The 15,431-nt window shown below is 58.0% G+C and overlaps 1 protein-coding gene across 13 annotated transcripts in view; it reads left to right on the top strand.

Moving 5' to 3' along the window:
* CERCAM (cerebral endothelial cell adhesion molecule) overlaps positions 1–15,431 on the top strand; it is a 28,124-nt gene that overhangs the window by 10,272 nt on the left and 2,421 nt on the right. For 7 of the 13 annotated variants that reach the window (XM_067040617.1, XM_067040618.1, XM_067040610.1 and 4 more), the window contains 9 exons: positions 7,013–7,103; positions 9,348–9,517; positions 9,633–9,749; positions 10,307–10,441; positions 10,596–10,800; positions 12,888–13,007; positions 13,251–13,327; positions 13,441–13,547; positions 14,412–14,544. In XM_067040617.1, the coding sequence (XP_066896718.1) occupies positions 7,091–7,103; positions 9,348–9,517; positions 9,633–9,749; positions 10,307–10,441; positions 10,596–10,800; positions 12,888–13,007; positions 13,251–13,327; positions 13,441–13,547; positions 14,412–14,544 (1,077 nt within the window). In that variant the 5' untranslated portion in view covers positions 7,013–7,090. Of the gene's footprint in view, positions 1–211; positions 417–7,012; positions 7,899–9,347; positions 9,518–9,631; positions 9,750–10,306; positions 10,442–10,595; positions 10,801–12,887; positions 13,008–13,250; positions 13,328–13,440; positions 13,548–14,411; positions 14,545–15,431 lie in introns of those variants that run through there. The other 6 variants (XM_067040609.1, XM_059072592.2, XM_067040614.1 and 3 more) reach the window with 6 other exon arrangements.

Genomic DNA, 15,431 nt, shown 5'->3' with positions numbered 1-15,431 from the left:
GTTCCAGATGTCTAGGCTGGGACCAGGGAGCTGACCCATGGTGGGCAGGGGGGGAGGGGACAAAGGGGGAGAGCACGGGTCACTGCATCCTGAGGGGTCATTCCCAGACCCTGAGATCCCACCCAGCCACAGCCCAGTCACCTTCTGGGCCGTCTCAGCCCTGGGATTGTCCCTGTTCCCTTGTCTCTCCTCCCCTTCCCGACAGACCAGGTTCCGGGCTCGGGAAGAGTTAAGAGCAGGGTACTTTGGGATTCCCACCGCTCTACCCCGCTAACCGTGTGATCTGGATAAGCCGTGCCCCCTCTCGCAGCCTTTGCTCTCGCATGGGTATCACTGGACCAGGGTGCATTCGTTCACAAGAAATGACAGAGCCCTCCTACGTGCCAGCTCCGTGCTGGGCATGGGAGCGCACAAAGGTGGGTGGGTCACTCAGATCCTTCCGGATTGTCGTTTATAGTCGCGATAGTAAAGGGGCAACATTTCCCACCGACTCCTCCCTCTGTGTCAAGTACCGGCTAACCGCTTTACCTGCATTATCTCATCCTTTTCACAACAAAATCAAGGACTCAGCAGATATTGTTCTTCTATCCATTTTCTAGCTTTGGACACTGAGATTCCGAGAGGTAAAGTCCCTTGCCCACAACTAGGCTGCCGGGAAGCAGCGGAGCTGGGATCTTAGCCCAGGCTGACCGCCGCCACTGAGGGTAATGATCCACTAATAAATACTTGGAAGGTGCTGAGCGCAGAGCCTGGCACCGCTCCGGACTCAGCCCACGGAGTGCGTGGTGGTGGAAATTCCACCCGTCAGCTTCCCATTTCACAGATGGCGCTACTGAGGCCCAGATCAGAGAGAGAAAGCCTGGGGTGAGAAGCTCGGGGAAACTTAAATAGCAACACCAGCGGGGATTCCAGGACCACCAGGGTCAGCCAGAGAGAGGCAGGCAGCCCGGTTTGGGTTTCAAACCCCAGTTCCGTGTGGGCTTGAGCAAGTGAGTTAGCTTCGCCACGCCTCCGTTTTCTCATCTATAAGATGAAGATAGTCCCTACTTCACAGGGTTGTTGTGAAAAGTTAGGTGATACATTTCAAGCACTTAGAACGATGCCTTGCACACGGCAGACAGTTAACGATCGCTATTACTGTTATTATCCTGAATGGGGTAACATCTATCCTTTCGAACCTTCCTCTCACCTGGGGTCACCTGAGGACAAGGCTCTGTTGAGGGGAGGGAGGGGCTGCGGGTTAGCAGTTGCTGAGTGGGGGTGGGGATAGCAGTGCTTGGTCTGCTTGGGGGTTTCGAGAAGTGTTGCGACAAGCTACTCCTGCAGGTCAGAGGAAGGCAGAGGGGGTCAGTCTGGGAGGGGAAGGGGCTGCCTGGCCCCAGAGGAGTTAACAGCTCCCGGGCCTGGGCCCCGGCCCAGCGGGACTGCCACGATTTTAGCAGAGGAGCCAGGGCTGCTTCCTGATGGGCAAAACAGCTGGCTGCACGAGGAAAACAGCTGGCCTGGACCCAGCCTCCTGAGTACAGAGGCAGAGCCTCAGAGGAGGACAGCTCCACATCTGGGCTCCTGGGAGAGGAGGGCATGGCCAAGAGCGAGAGAGTGGTCCTTTGGGGTGGGGTGGGCATTGGGTGGGACCCTGGAAGATGAGGGGGCATGGGCAGATTCCTCGAGCAGAGACCAAGATATGCTAGGTCTAAGCGGAGTGGTGACTCCAGCTGGAATTTGGGGGGTCTCAGTCTCCCCTCAGATAGGAAAGATGAGGGGCAGGGGAGCAGATGGGGGCAAGACTTTGCCGCTCAGCCCTGGGTCCGCTTGGAACCGGGCTTGGAACTTGAGGTAGGAGGGAGCCTACTGGGGCTCCTGGACCCCCATCTGCCGAGCTGCACCAGGACCAGGAGCAGGGTGTGGGCTCCTGCTCTGGCCAGGATCCTGGGCTCCCTTGGCCACAAAGCAGGACAGGGGCCCAGAGAGCCCCCAACCCAGGAGACGTGAAGCTCGCAGCTGGTAAGAGCTCCATCCATGCATCCCCTCTGCCGTGCCCCGCCCCCCCGTTCCCGTCCTGCTTGGCTGCCAGGCTGCGAAGACCCGCAACCCTGGGACTCTGTGTGGGCCCCGGGGTACTTTTCGGCTGCCCGCACCCATTGGCAGAGAAGCAGCACCTGAGACCTCGCGTTAGGTTGGGCAGGGAAGGCGGAGGGTTAATGGGGGTGTGACCAGGGTCCACTGGACCACAGCCACCTGCCAGGGCTCCTGACCCCCAAGTCCCACAGGCCAGATACCCCTAATTTCTCTCTGACCTAGGGGGCTCCTCTAGCCCATCTTCCTAACCTCCAGGAAGAGGGGGTCGGCTTTCACCTTGGGTGTGCCAACCTCCGCGCCCCTCTCCCTGATGAAGGTCACTCTTCAGGGTCCTTGCCTGTAGGCAGACCTTGGAGCTGAGGCTCCCAGAGGGGAGAAGAAGGTGCCGGGAGGGGGACAATTCTTCCAGGGTCTCTGTTTCCGGAAGCCAGGGTGGAGCCTGAGGCACTGGCGCCACCACCTGGCTTTGGCCAGAACTACAATGGCTGAGGGACGGGAGTGAAGATGCTGCGGGGAGGGAAATCCAGAGCCCAGCTCTGTGCTGGTCCAGGGCGGTCTGGGTCCTATATCAGCCAGATGGACCCAAAACCATCATTTTCGGGGTCCTACGTGACCCCGAGAATGAGGCCTTAGGCCCATAGAATAGCAGCTTCAAACTCGAGCTGGCATCAAAATCACCTGAAAGGCTTGTTGGTTTAACTTCCACTCCCAGAGTTTCTGATTCAGTAGATATGGGGAAGGGCTTAGGAATCTGCATTTCTAACAATTTGCAGGTGAGGCTGCTGCTGGCTGGTCCAGGGACCGTGTTTTGAGAACCACTGCTTTAGAATTTCGGCGGGTTTGGCGCAATATTACCTTGGCAGAGTACGCCGTGTTATTATAGGTGAGGGCAAAAAAAAAATGAGTGTATGTAGAAGTACAGGCGCTTGGTCAGCCCACCCTTAGTCCGTGACCTCATAACATTTCTGTTTTTAAAATTAATTTTTACTGGAGTACTGTTGATTTACAATGTTGTTAGTTTCTGCTGTGCAGCAAAGTGATTCAGCTATACATATACATACATCCCCTCTGTTTTAGATTCTGTTCCCGTATAGGTCATTACAGAGCATTGAGTGGAGTTCCCTGTGCCGTACAGTAGGCTCTTGTGACCTCGTCATGTTTCTCTCGAGAGCGCACCCAGTGCCCTGCTGGCCCTGCTCTAGGGCTGGTATGAAATGGTGAAGGCGGCGGACGGGTCCCTGCCTCAGAACTCACAGCTGGGCAGGCATGGCATGGGATCTTCCCACTTGCGAGTCTGAAAGGCAGCTCAAAATAAGATCCAGCGCGGAACCTGGTTTCACATTCTACCTGCTCCTTCTCAGGTCTTCCCCATCCAGAACCTGTCCCACCACCCAGCCCACTTCAAACCCTGTGAGTCATCCTGACTCCCCGCTCCATCTCTCTCATCTAACCCCGTAAGGCTGTGGGCTCCGCCTCCGTTACACCTCAGCCCTGCCCACCGCCATCTCTCCCAGTACCAGGCTCTCCTGGGCTTTCATCCTTGCCCCCGTGGCCCACCCTCTGAGCTGCAGCCAGAGCGATCTTTTTAAGAGAAATACTGTCACTCCTCTGCTTACCCCCTCCAACGTCTTCCTGTTGCACTTTTGAAAAGAATCCAAAATCCTGCCATAGTTTTAAGGCCCTAAGTGGTCGTCACCTCTTACCACACTCGCCTTGCTCACTTTGCTCCAGCTACCCTGGCCTCCTTGCTTGTTCCCACCTCTTCCCTCCATCTGGAACACTCTTCCCCAGATCTGCTCTTGGCTGGCTCCCCTTATGCTCTGAAATGTCTTCCCTGACCCCTCTATTCAATGTTGCCTCCCACCCTCAGCTACTCTCTGTTCTCATTACCTTGTTTTATTTTGTTCATAGCACTTACTATTCTTCGAAGTTATCTGTTAATTTATCAGTTTGCTTGTTTCCTGTCTGTCTTCCCTCATCAGAATTTGAGCACCTTAGGAACGGAGACTGTCTGTACCTCTGTATCCCCAGTACCTAGAATTCTACCTGCACGTAGCATGTGCTCAGTAAATATTTGCTGAATGAATGGGATTATATAGGATTCCCTGTAGGAGTAGGTCCCCCTGACGTGACATCAGGGAAGGCTTTCCAGAGGGCCTGTGGAATTTGGCCCAGTTCAAGCAGAGGAATTTAAAAAAAAAAAAAAAAAAAGGATGTGGGAAGGTCTTCAAGCACGAAGTGTTCTGGAAACTGTACATAGTCCAATTCGGCTGGAGCAGGAGATAGGGGAGGGGAGGTCAGAGGAGTTGGAGAAGCACCAGGCAGGCCACGAAGGGCCTCCTTGTCCCTTGAGGGGTTTGAGCTCTATGCTGAGGGCAGTGGCAGCCCCCAAAGGGTGTAACACCACGCAGTTGAGAAAGCACCACTGAGTGAAGAACAGCTTCCAGGGAGAAAGCCTCGGGGGCGGGGGTGAGTACTGGGAGGTGCTGTAGCCCGGGTGAGTGGTGCTGACGCGCTGAGCCACGCAGGTGGCCACGTACAGGAGGCATTGAGGTGGTCTAGCCAGGACGAGGAGATGGAGTGGGCTGAGAGAGAGGCACTTGTCCTCAGGTCCCCAGCTTGAGGGAGGCCACTAGAGTGGGAGCAGGTTTGGGGGAAAGACTGGGGTTCTGTTTTAGACAGATGGAATATGGGTCCAGGTGAGAAGCAGAGACACATGTCAGTTTTGCAGAAAGAGGGAGTGGTCCGTGAGGTCAGCTGCTGGAGGGAGCCCTCTTGGATGAGGGGCCAGGAGGATGCCGGTCTTGACGGGAGCAGTTTGGCTGGAGCAGCCTTGGTGCGTGTCAATCAGTGAATGAAGCTGAGGAAGTGAGATAGGGAGCAAAGCACAGGCGGGCAGCTGACTATATTCATATATTAAAAAAATATATTTATTTGGGCTTCCCTGGTGGCGCAGTGGTTGAGAGTCCGCCTGCCGATGCAGGGGACACGGGTTCATGCCCCGGTCCGGGAAGATCCCACGTGCCGCGGAGCGGCTGGGCCCGTGAACTATGGCCGCCGAGCCTGCGCGTCCGGAGCCTGTGCTCCACAACGGGAGAGGCCACAACGGTGAGAGGCCCGTGTACCGCAAAAAAGAAAGAAAGAAAAAAATTATTTATTTATTTGGCTGCGCCAGGTCTTAGCTGCGGCATGTGGAATCTTCGTTGCAGCATGCGGGATCTTTAGTTGCGGCATGAGGGATCTTAGTTGTGGCATGTGGGATCTTAGTTGTGGCATGGGATCTAGTTCCCTTACCAGGGATCAAACCAGGGCCCCCTGCATTAGGAGCGTGGAGTCTTAACCACTGGACCACCAGGGAAGTCCCTGTATTCACATTTTAAGTTGGGGGAGATTTAAGTCCTTTGGGATGTTGAAGGAAGCATCCAGAAGAGACGGATGTTGGTGATCCAGGAAGGGCAAGGGAATGGCTTTTGGAGTCCAAGGATGGTTCTGTTATGAGGAAGGAGTGCCTCTTCCATGGGAATAGGCCGTGAGAGCAGAGGCCAGCTTGGTCACAGGGCGTGGAAAGTTTGGAGGCTGGAAATAAGAGTTCTCAGGTGATGGCTCCTCTTTTTCCCAAAAAGGGAGGAAAATTTTCACTGGGGGAGGGGGAGTGGAGTGAGGGCTTCAAGAGCGGGGGCAGGAGCACAGGGAAACTGGATTGTTGGGCTCAGTGAAAGTCCAGTGGAGAGTGGAGACCAGGAGTGTGCGGCAGTCTTAACGTGCCCCAAAGCAAGATGGCTGTAGGGTTTTTGCAGGCAGGAGTGATGGGAGAACCCTGGGGCAGGGGAGTCAGTGACGGTCTGGACCACAGGGTGGACTGGGGAGGGAGAGAGGTGAAGATGGGAGGGGTCAGTGCATTGGGAGGAGGAGGACGACTGAGGTGAGAGAAGAATCTGGAAGCCCCGTGACTAATAGCATGGGCAGAGGCTCTGGGACGATACTGGGATGGGTGAGGTGGGGGACATTGCTTTGGTATCCCCAGGACTTCCCTGGCGGTCCAGTGGTTGAGACTCCACGCTTCCACTTCAGGGGGCACGGGTTCAATCCCTGGTCGGGGAACTAAGATCCTGCATGTTGCTCAGCACGACCAAAAAAAAAAAAAAAAGGGGTATCCCAGGGCTGGGAGTACCTTCCAGCAGAGGCAACCATGCAAGGGAAGGGACTCATGATTTCCCCAGGGGGCTTCAGGGGGCCTCAGGCCTTCCACTGCAGGGCACTGGCTGTGAAGCAGCCCCACCTGGAAGCTGTTGGAGGCTTTGGAGCTGGGCTGGAGACCAGGACTCTGGGGTCTGATGCTTCCACATGCTGCCCCATCACCAGGCTGTTCCTTGCTGGGCCCCCACCCCTTTCCTTGCAGTGGAGATAGTGTGCACAGGCTTAGCCCCCCTCCCTGACCCTGGGAAGAACCTGAAGGGAGACCCAAAGGTGCCATAGGAGAGTAGGTTCCCATGGGTGAGGGGCTGAATGGAAGAGAGGCTGGCTTCTCCAGTTCTGTCTTCCAGCCCCAGGAACTCTTCCCGCCTGCCAGGCCCCATGCATAGAATTAAAGTGCATTCACGCTCTCAAGGAATCCTTGCAGCCCCTCCTAGGTGGATGCTGTTAGCAGCCCGATTCTACCCAGGAGGCCCTGAGGGGGCCTCCGGGAAGCGGCCTGCCTGAGGTTGGTGGTAGAGAGGAGCTAGAACCCACCACTGGTGCCTCCAGACCTCTCCCCTCCCCCTGCCCTAAGAGAGTCTGCGGACCCTCTTCCATCTCAGCAGGGGCCGTAGGACCCTGACTCTGACCAGACACAGGAGTCACCCTGCTTTTGAGGGGGCTGGGTCACCGTGAGGGGCTGAATGGTGCCCCATGTTCTACACTCAATCTAAGAGTAGGCCTTGCTCTCCTAAAGGGCCGGAGCAGTGCCGGTGCTGGCGACGGAGGCGAGGACGATGACGCGCGGGGGACGCCAGGCTCGGAGCGCGGCGGGATGACGTCCGCAGGTCAGGGGGACCCCCTCCCCGCCCCCCAAGCTGGTCTTGCTGTCCGCCCACGCGTCTGCTGGCTGGTCTGAGAAGTTCCGTCTGGGCCCGCCAGAGGGCGCGCGGGGGCGGTGGAGGGGGCTGGAGCGGGGGAACCCGGAAAGGCCGCGGCCCAGTGGGTCCCCCCGCGGGGTCTGCGGCTCAGGTCTGAGCGTCAGATGGATGGCCAGGGAATCCGGATTCAGGGGCGCTCAGTGGAGCCGGATTCTGGCGATTGCACGCCCAGGGGGATTCGTAGTCGAGCATTCTGAGATGCCCGGGCGGCTCGGATGCCGTCCCCCGCGACCCTCCAGCCGGGAGGGAGCTGCTCCTGGATCGCGTCCGGGGCGAGTGTCCGGGCCCTGGCCCTGCGATGCCCCTGGTCGAGGAGAGGACACTTGAGAATCCACGAATAGGGGTTGGGAGTGGGAGTCCACTCTTTGGGGGGTGCGCCCCCCACAACCCCTTCCGGGCCCGCCCCGGCCGCAGGCCCCGCCCAGGCTGGGCCGCCCCGCCCCGCCCACTACCCTCGGCAGGGCTGGGAGCCCCGGGGGCCGCCGCAGCCGCCAGAGCGCCCGCCATGCGCGCTGCCCCCGCTGCCCCGCTGCTCCAGCTGCTGCTGCTGCTGGGACCGCGGCTCGAGGCTGCGGGCGTCGCAGAGCTGCCGCTGCCCGCCGTGGTCCTTGCCATCCTGGCCCGCAATGCCGAGCACTCTCTGCCCCACTACCTGGGCGCGCTGGAGCGGCTGGACTACCCCCGGGCCAGGCTGGCCCTCTGGTGAGAGAGATCCGGGCATCGGCATCCACCGGGCATCTATCCCCTGGGAATCTATCCCCCAAGCCCACCGACAGTCCGGGCTCCAGATGGCCCCATCTGCTCGCTGCCCAGACACCACCCAGACAGGCCCCTCCCTCGCAGATAGGCCCTATGCAACCCGTGTCCCCGGACAGGACCCCTTATCCCCCTGGCCCTGCAGACTGACCTCTGAGGCCTTAGGTTGACACAGGGACACCATTCCCTAATTCTGGCCCCTATCCCTCCTCTTGGGACCTCCTCTGGGTGTAAGTTGGGCCCAGTCCCTCTTGCCCCAGCCCTCAGAGCTTAAACTGAACCCGTGGGACCTGTGGTTGGCCTGATTCGGAGTGGAGCAGACAGGAGCAGCTGGCGTCCCCTGGGGCCCTATGTGGCACAGACCAGCAGGCCTCCGGGTTCCTAGGGAGCCCGTGAGGGTGCTGTCAGCACTGGGCTCCTGCTGCCCTATGGCGGAGTCGCTCCCGTTCCCCTTTCCCCTGGGCTGGTTCCAGCCTCTCTCAGGAGAGGGGCTGGGTCCTGCGGCCAAGGGCAAAGCCCCCTTCCTGCAGTCTCTCCCCCTAGGCGTCCCCGCAGGGCACTGGAATCAGAGCCCACAGTCTGTGGAAGCCAGAGCAGGGAGGAGTCCCAGGCTGAGGTTGGAGATAAACTGAGAGAAATGACCAAACTACCCTCCCTCCCCAACACACCAAAGTTGGGCTGGGGTTGGAGCCAGTGGCCTGGGGAGGCTGCCCACAATTACCAGTTTGGGAGTTAGTTAGTTCCCACCCATAGAAGACTTGACACGTAGTTAATCTTCACTTCTGGGGAATTGACTTAAAGGGGCAGTATCACCTAAAACCCGGGCTCCTGGCTAGCCCCCTGCACCCCGCTCTGGCATGAGAGCCCCTTCAGAGAGGCCACTCGTGGTGGCAACGGAGCTCGGGCCCATCAGCATTTCTCAGGGACGCTCAGAGTGTGGTTTGGTCGTTATTACAACTACCTGGTGGAGGGAAGCAGCAGCTCCTCTGTCCAGTCCTGACTCAGAGAGGGGAGGGGGCTGACCTGTGGTCACGCAGCAGGGAAGGAAGGTAACCAGAGAATGTGGCAGATATGTTCCTCAAAGTTGAGGTACTTTTCATCCTTCAAAGTGCATTCGAGCTCTGTCATCTCAGCCCCTGAGCATGCCAGGACAGCTTAAAGTTACAGGGAGAAAGTAAAGCCCAGAGAGGGTCAGAACCCTGCCTGGGGTCACACAGTGGATCACAGACCTATGATTGGGAGCTGGCTTCCTGCCTTCCTCTGGAGCACACCTGCCTCCTTGCTCCCAGGAGAGGCCAGCCCTGCAAGTGTTGGTGCTCCGGGGGTCTAGGCCGCCTCAGGGTTTGGTCCTTCAGTGGCTGTGCCCCCTCACCCTTCTTCCTCCTGTGTCCTCAGGTGTGCCACAGACCACAACGTGGACAGCACCACAGAGATGCTGCAGGAGTGGCTGGCTGCTGTGGGCGATGACTATGCCGCTGTGGTCTGGAGGCCTGAGGGGGAGCCCAGGTGGTGACCTGAGGGGAACGTTCTGGGGAAGATGGACAACAGCTGCAGCCCAGAGAAGGAAAGGGATAGCCCCGAGCCACAGCCGCCAGACCAGGGCTCTGTCCACTGCCCTGCAGAGAGGGACACCACATGCACCTACCCCATGGGAACATGTCATCGTTTTACCCCCTCAGGTCCTACCCAGACGAAGAGGGCCCTAAGCACTGGACCAAAGAAAGGCACCAGTTTCTGATGGAGCTGAAACAGGAAGCCCTGACCTTTGCCAGGGACTGGGGGGCCGACTATATCCTGGTAAGAAAGCCTGGCCTACAATTGGGCTTCCCACAGGTCGTGGCATCTGTCCTTGACAGAAATCTTGGCGTGACTTAACCACCTGTAGGCTGCTCCTTCAGCTAGCAACCTGGGTCAGAACCCAGATCAGATATTGAGCTTGGATCCCTATGCTTGAGCTCAGACTTGGTACTAATCCTGGATCCCTGAGTCAGAGCCCAGGGTATATACTGAGACTCGATCCCTGGGTTAGAGCCTGGAGTATAAACTGAGCCTAGTTCCCTGGACTAGAGCTCAGAGTAGGTCTTTGGATTTACTTCCTAAAACTTCAGATAAAGTTCTTAGATCAGCAACTTGGGTATAATGTCTGGACCCAATCCCCGAGCCAGTGGCCCAGACTAGATTCTTGGTCCAGAAACAGATCTACTGGTTTATAGGTTCGACCTCTCTGAGGGAACCACATTGGATCCTGGGAGACTTTCTGGGTTTCTGGAAATCTGGGGGGATCCCACTCAGTGAATCCTTGGGGGACTGCAGCCCAGATAAGGCTGGGGCCTGTGACATCCCCCTCCCCACAGTTTGCAGATACAGACAACATTCTGACCAACAACCAGACACTGCGGCTTCTGATTGCGCAGGGGCTGCCCGTGGTGGCCCCGATGCTGGACTCTCAGACCTACTACTCCAATTTCTGGTGTGGGATCACCCCCCAGGTAAGGCCGGGTTCGGGGGCCTCAGGAGGCTTGAGGTCTGAGAGGAGGGATGTGGAGAGCCTGAAGGCCTTAGGGTCTGTGGGCCCCGGCAGGGAAGCAGCATGCTGGGGACGGAGGGGCTCCCTCTCACAGCCCGGAGCCACCCCTTCCCCAGGGCTACTACCGCCGCACAGCCGACTACTTCCCTACCAAGAACCGCCAGCGCCGGGGCTGCTTCCGTGTCCCCATGGTCCACTCCACCTTCCTGGTATCCCTGCGGGCGGAGGGGACAGAACAGCTGGGCTTCTACCCCCCTCACCCCAACTATACCTGGCCCTTCGACGACATCATCATCTTCGCCTACGCCTGTCAGGCTGCTGGTGAGGACAGCTCTCCTTGAGCCTTTCTCCCAGGCCTCTAGGCCTTTGCACATGCTGTTCCCTCTTCTTGGCGTGCTCTTCCCCACTCTGCAATTAATCTTTTTAATTCCTGTTTGCCCTTCAGGTCGTAGCCTTTCTTGGGCCCACTGTCCCAGTAGGTTAGATGTCTTTCTGGCTGTCCCCACAATGGCACTTTCATGTATTCCTTCATTAGGCAAATATTGATGGGACACCTACCAGGTGCCAGGCACTGGGGAGACAGTGGTGAGTAAAATCAGGCAGTCTCTGACCTCCTGGATCCTCCAGTCCAGTCAATCAAAGGATCACACAAATCGACGTCCAATCACAATGACAGGAAGAAGAGCTTTTTGATTACAGGTGTTTTGGGAGCTTAGACTAGCGTTAACCTGTCAGGGAAGGCTTCCTGGAGGATGTAAACTTTGGGGCTGAGATCTGAAGTATGGGCAGACATTAACAAGGTAGACAGAGCAGGACAGAGCGTTTTAAGCAATGGGAGCAGCAGGTGCAAAGGCCCTGTGGTGGCAGGGGATGCAAGAAGGCAGGCAGCTGGAGCACAGTAAGCAAAGGGGGCATGGTGCAGGCTGAGGCAGGAAAGGTGGGCAGGGGCCAGCTCGTGTGGACCTGATGGGCAAGCATGTGGTCTTTAGCCTGTGGGTGTCGGGCAGCCATCAGAGGATCACGTGATTGGATTTGAACACTAGAAAATATCATTCTGTTGTCGGTGCTTATTTTTAGGATGAAGGTTACTAGAAAGTGTTTGGGTTTGGGGAATTCCCTGGCGGTCCAGTGGTTAGGACTCTGTGCAAAAAGAAAAAAAAAAGTGTTTGGGTTTGGATGGGATAAACCCAGTTCTGAGGAAAAGTCGAAGTTGAGAGGGAGACAGAGATACTGCTGTTGGAACAAAGATCTTGAGAAGGCTACAGAGAAAGTATTTCACGGTGTGCACTCACGGGGGGCGAGGACATGAAGGCTGTCTCGTGGGTGGAGAACTCTGCCCATGGTCAAGGTGAATTCGAAGTGATGATTTAATCAAGAAGTGTTGCACTTGGGCAAGCAGTGTGTGAGGAGTGTCCAGGGAGAAGAGCGTCATCTTCTTCGTGTGTGTGCAGGAGGTGCTGGCAACATCTGCAGTGCAGAGATGCAGGAAGAAAAAACAAAATCAAGTGCAGAAAGAGAGTGAAGGTGAAACCAATACATGGAGAAAAAAATGAGAAGAAGCAAAAGTATTTCCTTTTTTGTGTGTGTGTGCCACACCGGGCGGCTTGTGGGATCTCAGTTCCTCAACCAGGGATTGAACCCAGGTCCAGAATCCTAACCACTAGGCCACCGGGGGATTCCCTATTTCCTTATTTTTTCATTCCTACCTCTACTTTGAGTATCAGCTGCTCTTTATTGGTCAGCGGTTTGTAGGAATTTCATGAACAGGGGTTTTGTCTCCATCATTCATGCTTCCACCACCTGCACTGGGCCAGGCTCTGTGCTCAGTGCTGGGCCTGGGGTTAACTTTTTAATAGATACCGTGTGCCTGCCCTGGAGGACTCACAGTCTATAGAAGACAAAGGCTAAATAAATAATTATAATAAAGATGGTAAACATTGAAGGAGTAAAAAAGGCCACTCTGGTTGCCAGGCGGAGGACAGCACGGTGGGGGCGGCCGAGGGGGCGGGGTTAAGTGTAGGGATCCGGGCAAGAGGTGATGGTGCTGGATTGGCCAGGGGGGGATGGGCAGAGGTGGGAAAGATTTAGGGGGTGGAGCAACGCTCCGGCGGCATCAGGCGGCTGTAGCCAGGTGTGAGTTTGCCTGCTCCTTCCTCACCTTGATCCCCCGCGAGGGCAGGGACTGTCTGCCGTTCTCACCACCGTCGTTCCAGCGGCCAGCTGGCCCTCTAGACGCATCTATTGCATGAATAAACCATTTAGGCAGGAAGATCCCTCAGATAGTGTTTGAGCCAAGCCCAGCTGGGGACGCCGGGTCCCGTCACTGTCAGGACTGGGCCTAGGACCTCCCATCTGGGTTCCGGGAGCCCCACCCTGCACTCCAGTGCCCACTCGGCCTCTGTCCGCAGGGGTCTCGGCCCACGTGTGCAACGAGCACCGTTATGGATACATGAACGTGCCTGTGAAATCCCACCAGGGGCTGGAGGATGAGAGAGTCAACTTCATCCACCTGATTTTGGAAGCGCTGGGTGAGGGCTGCGAGCCGGTGGGTCCCCGCTCCGCGCCGCTGGGGTTGAAGCCTCTCCCCAACTGCTTCCCTGACTCTGGGCAAGTCCCCTTTCCCGCTGGGACAATGGAGGCAGGTGGATTCTGTGATCTCCTGCTGGGTGTTCTGCCAGGGGGGCAGGAACGAGGGGGGGCTTGGACTCCAGGGCCGCCGCTGACGAGAGAGCCAGTAGGGACTCATGATGGGGGGGTGCTTTCCTCTGCAGTGGATGGGCCCCCCATGTGGGCCTCAGCTCATGTGTCCCGGCCCCCAAAGAGGCCCAGCAAGATGGGGTTTGATGAGGTAAGTCCTCCCGGCCTGCAGGATTGGGGCCAGGAGCTGGGTGGGCTCTCCCCTCCCCCTGCGCCCACGCCCCTCCCCCTGCGCCCACGCCCCTCCCTCCGCCCCTCCCCCAGGTGTTCGTCATCAGCCTGGCCCGCCGGCCCCACCGCGGAGAGCGCATGCTGACTTCGCTCTGGGAGATGGAGATCTCTGGGCGTTTGGTGGATGCCGTGGACGGCCGGTGAGGCTTCCTGGGTGGGGACAGGACCCTGCGCAGCCGGTGGGGACCGGGTGGTCCATCACGGCTCCGTGGGGGTGGGGGAAAAGCAGACAATGAGCTGAACGAGTTTGCCGTTCTAGGAGGTTTTCGAACAGGGCCTGAGTAATTCTGTCGCGGGGAGTCCCAGGGCAGGCAGAACAGGACAGGGTGCCCTCCCTCAGCCCACCTGAGGGAGCAGAGTACAGCGGTTCAGGCCCAGGGTCTGGAGCCTCTGGGCGTGGTCACCAGCTGCGTGACCTCCATCTCTCAGCCCTACTGTGTAACCGGCGAGCAACTGCCTTCCTCTCGGGGCTTTGTAAGGGTTCAGTGACGATTTAGCCAGGGCCTGAAATGCAGTGAGTATCCCAGAGGTTAAGAACGTCTTCATTACGATTATCAGGGTTATTCTTTTCCATCCCGAACTTAGGTCCCTGATGGGCGGGGTGGGGGTGGGAGCAGACCAGTCGTGTTCCCCCGGCAACCAGGGGTCTCAGGCCCCACGTGCCCACTGCTCTTTGCTGCATACGCCCCAGCCCTGTGGACTGCAGGATGTCCATCCTCTGCTTGGGCCGCTGCCTAAGAGGTCTCTGCCACGTTCCCCGCATTCAGCCTGGGGTGCGCCCCCCTCAGACTGCTGCCCCCTCCCCTTAGGATCCCCCCCCTGCCCGAGGTGGCAGTGGCTTTCCAGGTCCACTGATGGCTTCAGGCCACGCGAAGCAGTAACAAGACTGAAGAAGCCTCCTTCCAACCGGACTCCAGTGTGACTGTCCCCAACTGGCACAGGCCGGTTCCCCCTGGACAGGTCCCTGGTGGGCGCCCCTGACCCCCTTATACCATCTGCCTCAGGGCGCTCAACAGCAGCGTCATGAAGAGCCTCGGCGTGGACCTGCTTCCTGGCTACCAGGACCCCTACTCGGGCCGGACACTGACCAAGGGCGAGGTGGGCTGCTTCCTCAGCCACTACTCCGTCTGGGAGGAGGTGAGGACCCCCGTCCACTGCTCCGTGCCAGCTCTCGCGTGACCGGGGGTTGACCAAACACACTAACGAAGACCCGGCCAGCAGCCTTCAGCATCCTAAGGGCCCAACCCTATACCTTATTCACCCTGCGGTCTCCACTGAGCACCTACTGTGTGCTAGGGGAGCTTCTGCTCTGAGAGCAGAGGTGAACAAGAAGAATGCAGCCGGCCCCTCCTGGGGCAAAGGGACCAGAGCAAGGCGCGGAAATCTGGAAAGAACTAAGCTTGCCACGGGGAGGGGACGTACAGGCTGTTCGAGAGTGCGGACTGGCCTGGCCTCCTGGCCTCCTGGCCTCCTGTGGGGTCAGGGTGGGCCCTGCCATCGCCCTCGAGGGGCGGCAGGGAGAGGAGGCTTCTCAGCAGAGGAAGGCAGTGCAGGCACAGGCCCTGGGGGCTGAAGGAGTTGGGCGTGTTCTGTGTGGGAAGAAGAAAGGCCTAGGGCTTGGCCAAGCCGCCTCAGCCCAGGGCTGGGGTGTGAGTGCGTGGGAGAGGTCACTGCCTGGACACGGCAGGAGAGGACCCGGGCCTGGCCCTCCAAGGGGCGCCCCCTCCAGGAGGTGGAGCACAGACTCACCCCTTGTTTTTATTTCTACTGTAGCCAGAATATGGGCGTGTGAGCTTATTATTTCTGCGTTTCTGCTACCTTTGAACAGATTGAAGGATGATGTACGTTTCACCACTTACTGAGCTGATCTCACGCTCTTTTCACATTTCCAACAGTTACAAAAAGTATTTTGTCTCAGGGATGTGTGGGGCTAGGGCCTTCCCCCCCCACCCACCCCGCAGCCGAGCTTCCTCGAGGAAAGCTCAAGAGGCGGCAGTGAGGAGCCAGGCCCTGGAGTCCAGCAG

The sequence above is a fragment of the Kogia breviceps genome, chromosome 8 (genome assembly GCF_026419965.1).
Source record: "Kogia breviceps isolate mKogBre1 chromosome 8, mKogBre1 haplotype 1, whole genome shotgun sequence".
In the NCBI taxonomy this organism is placed as follows: Eukaryota; Metazoa; Chordata; class Mammalia; order Artiodactyla; family Physeteridae; genus Kogia; species Kogia breviceps.
Note: the sequence above shows the minus strand (reverse complement) of the source record. Positions and strands in the feature narration are given on the sequence as shown.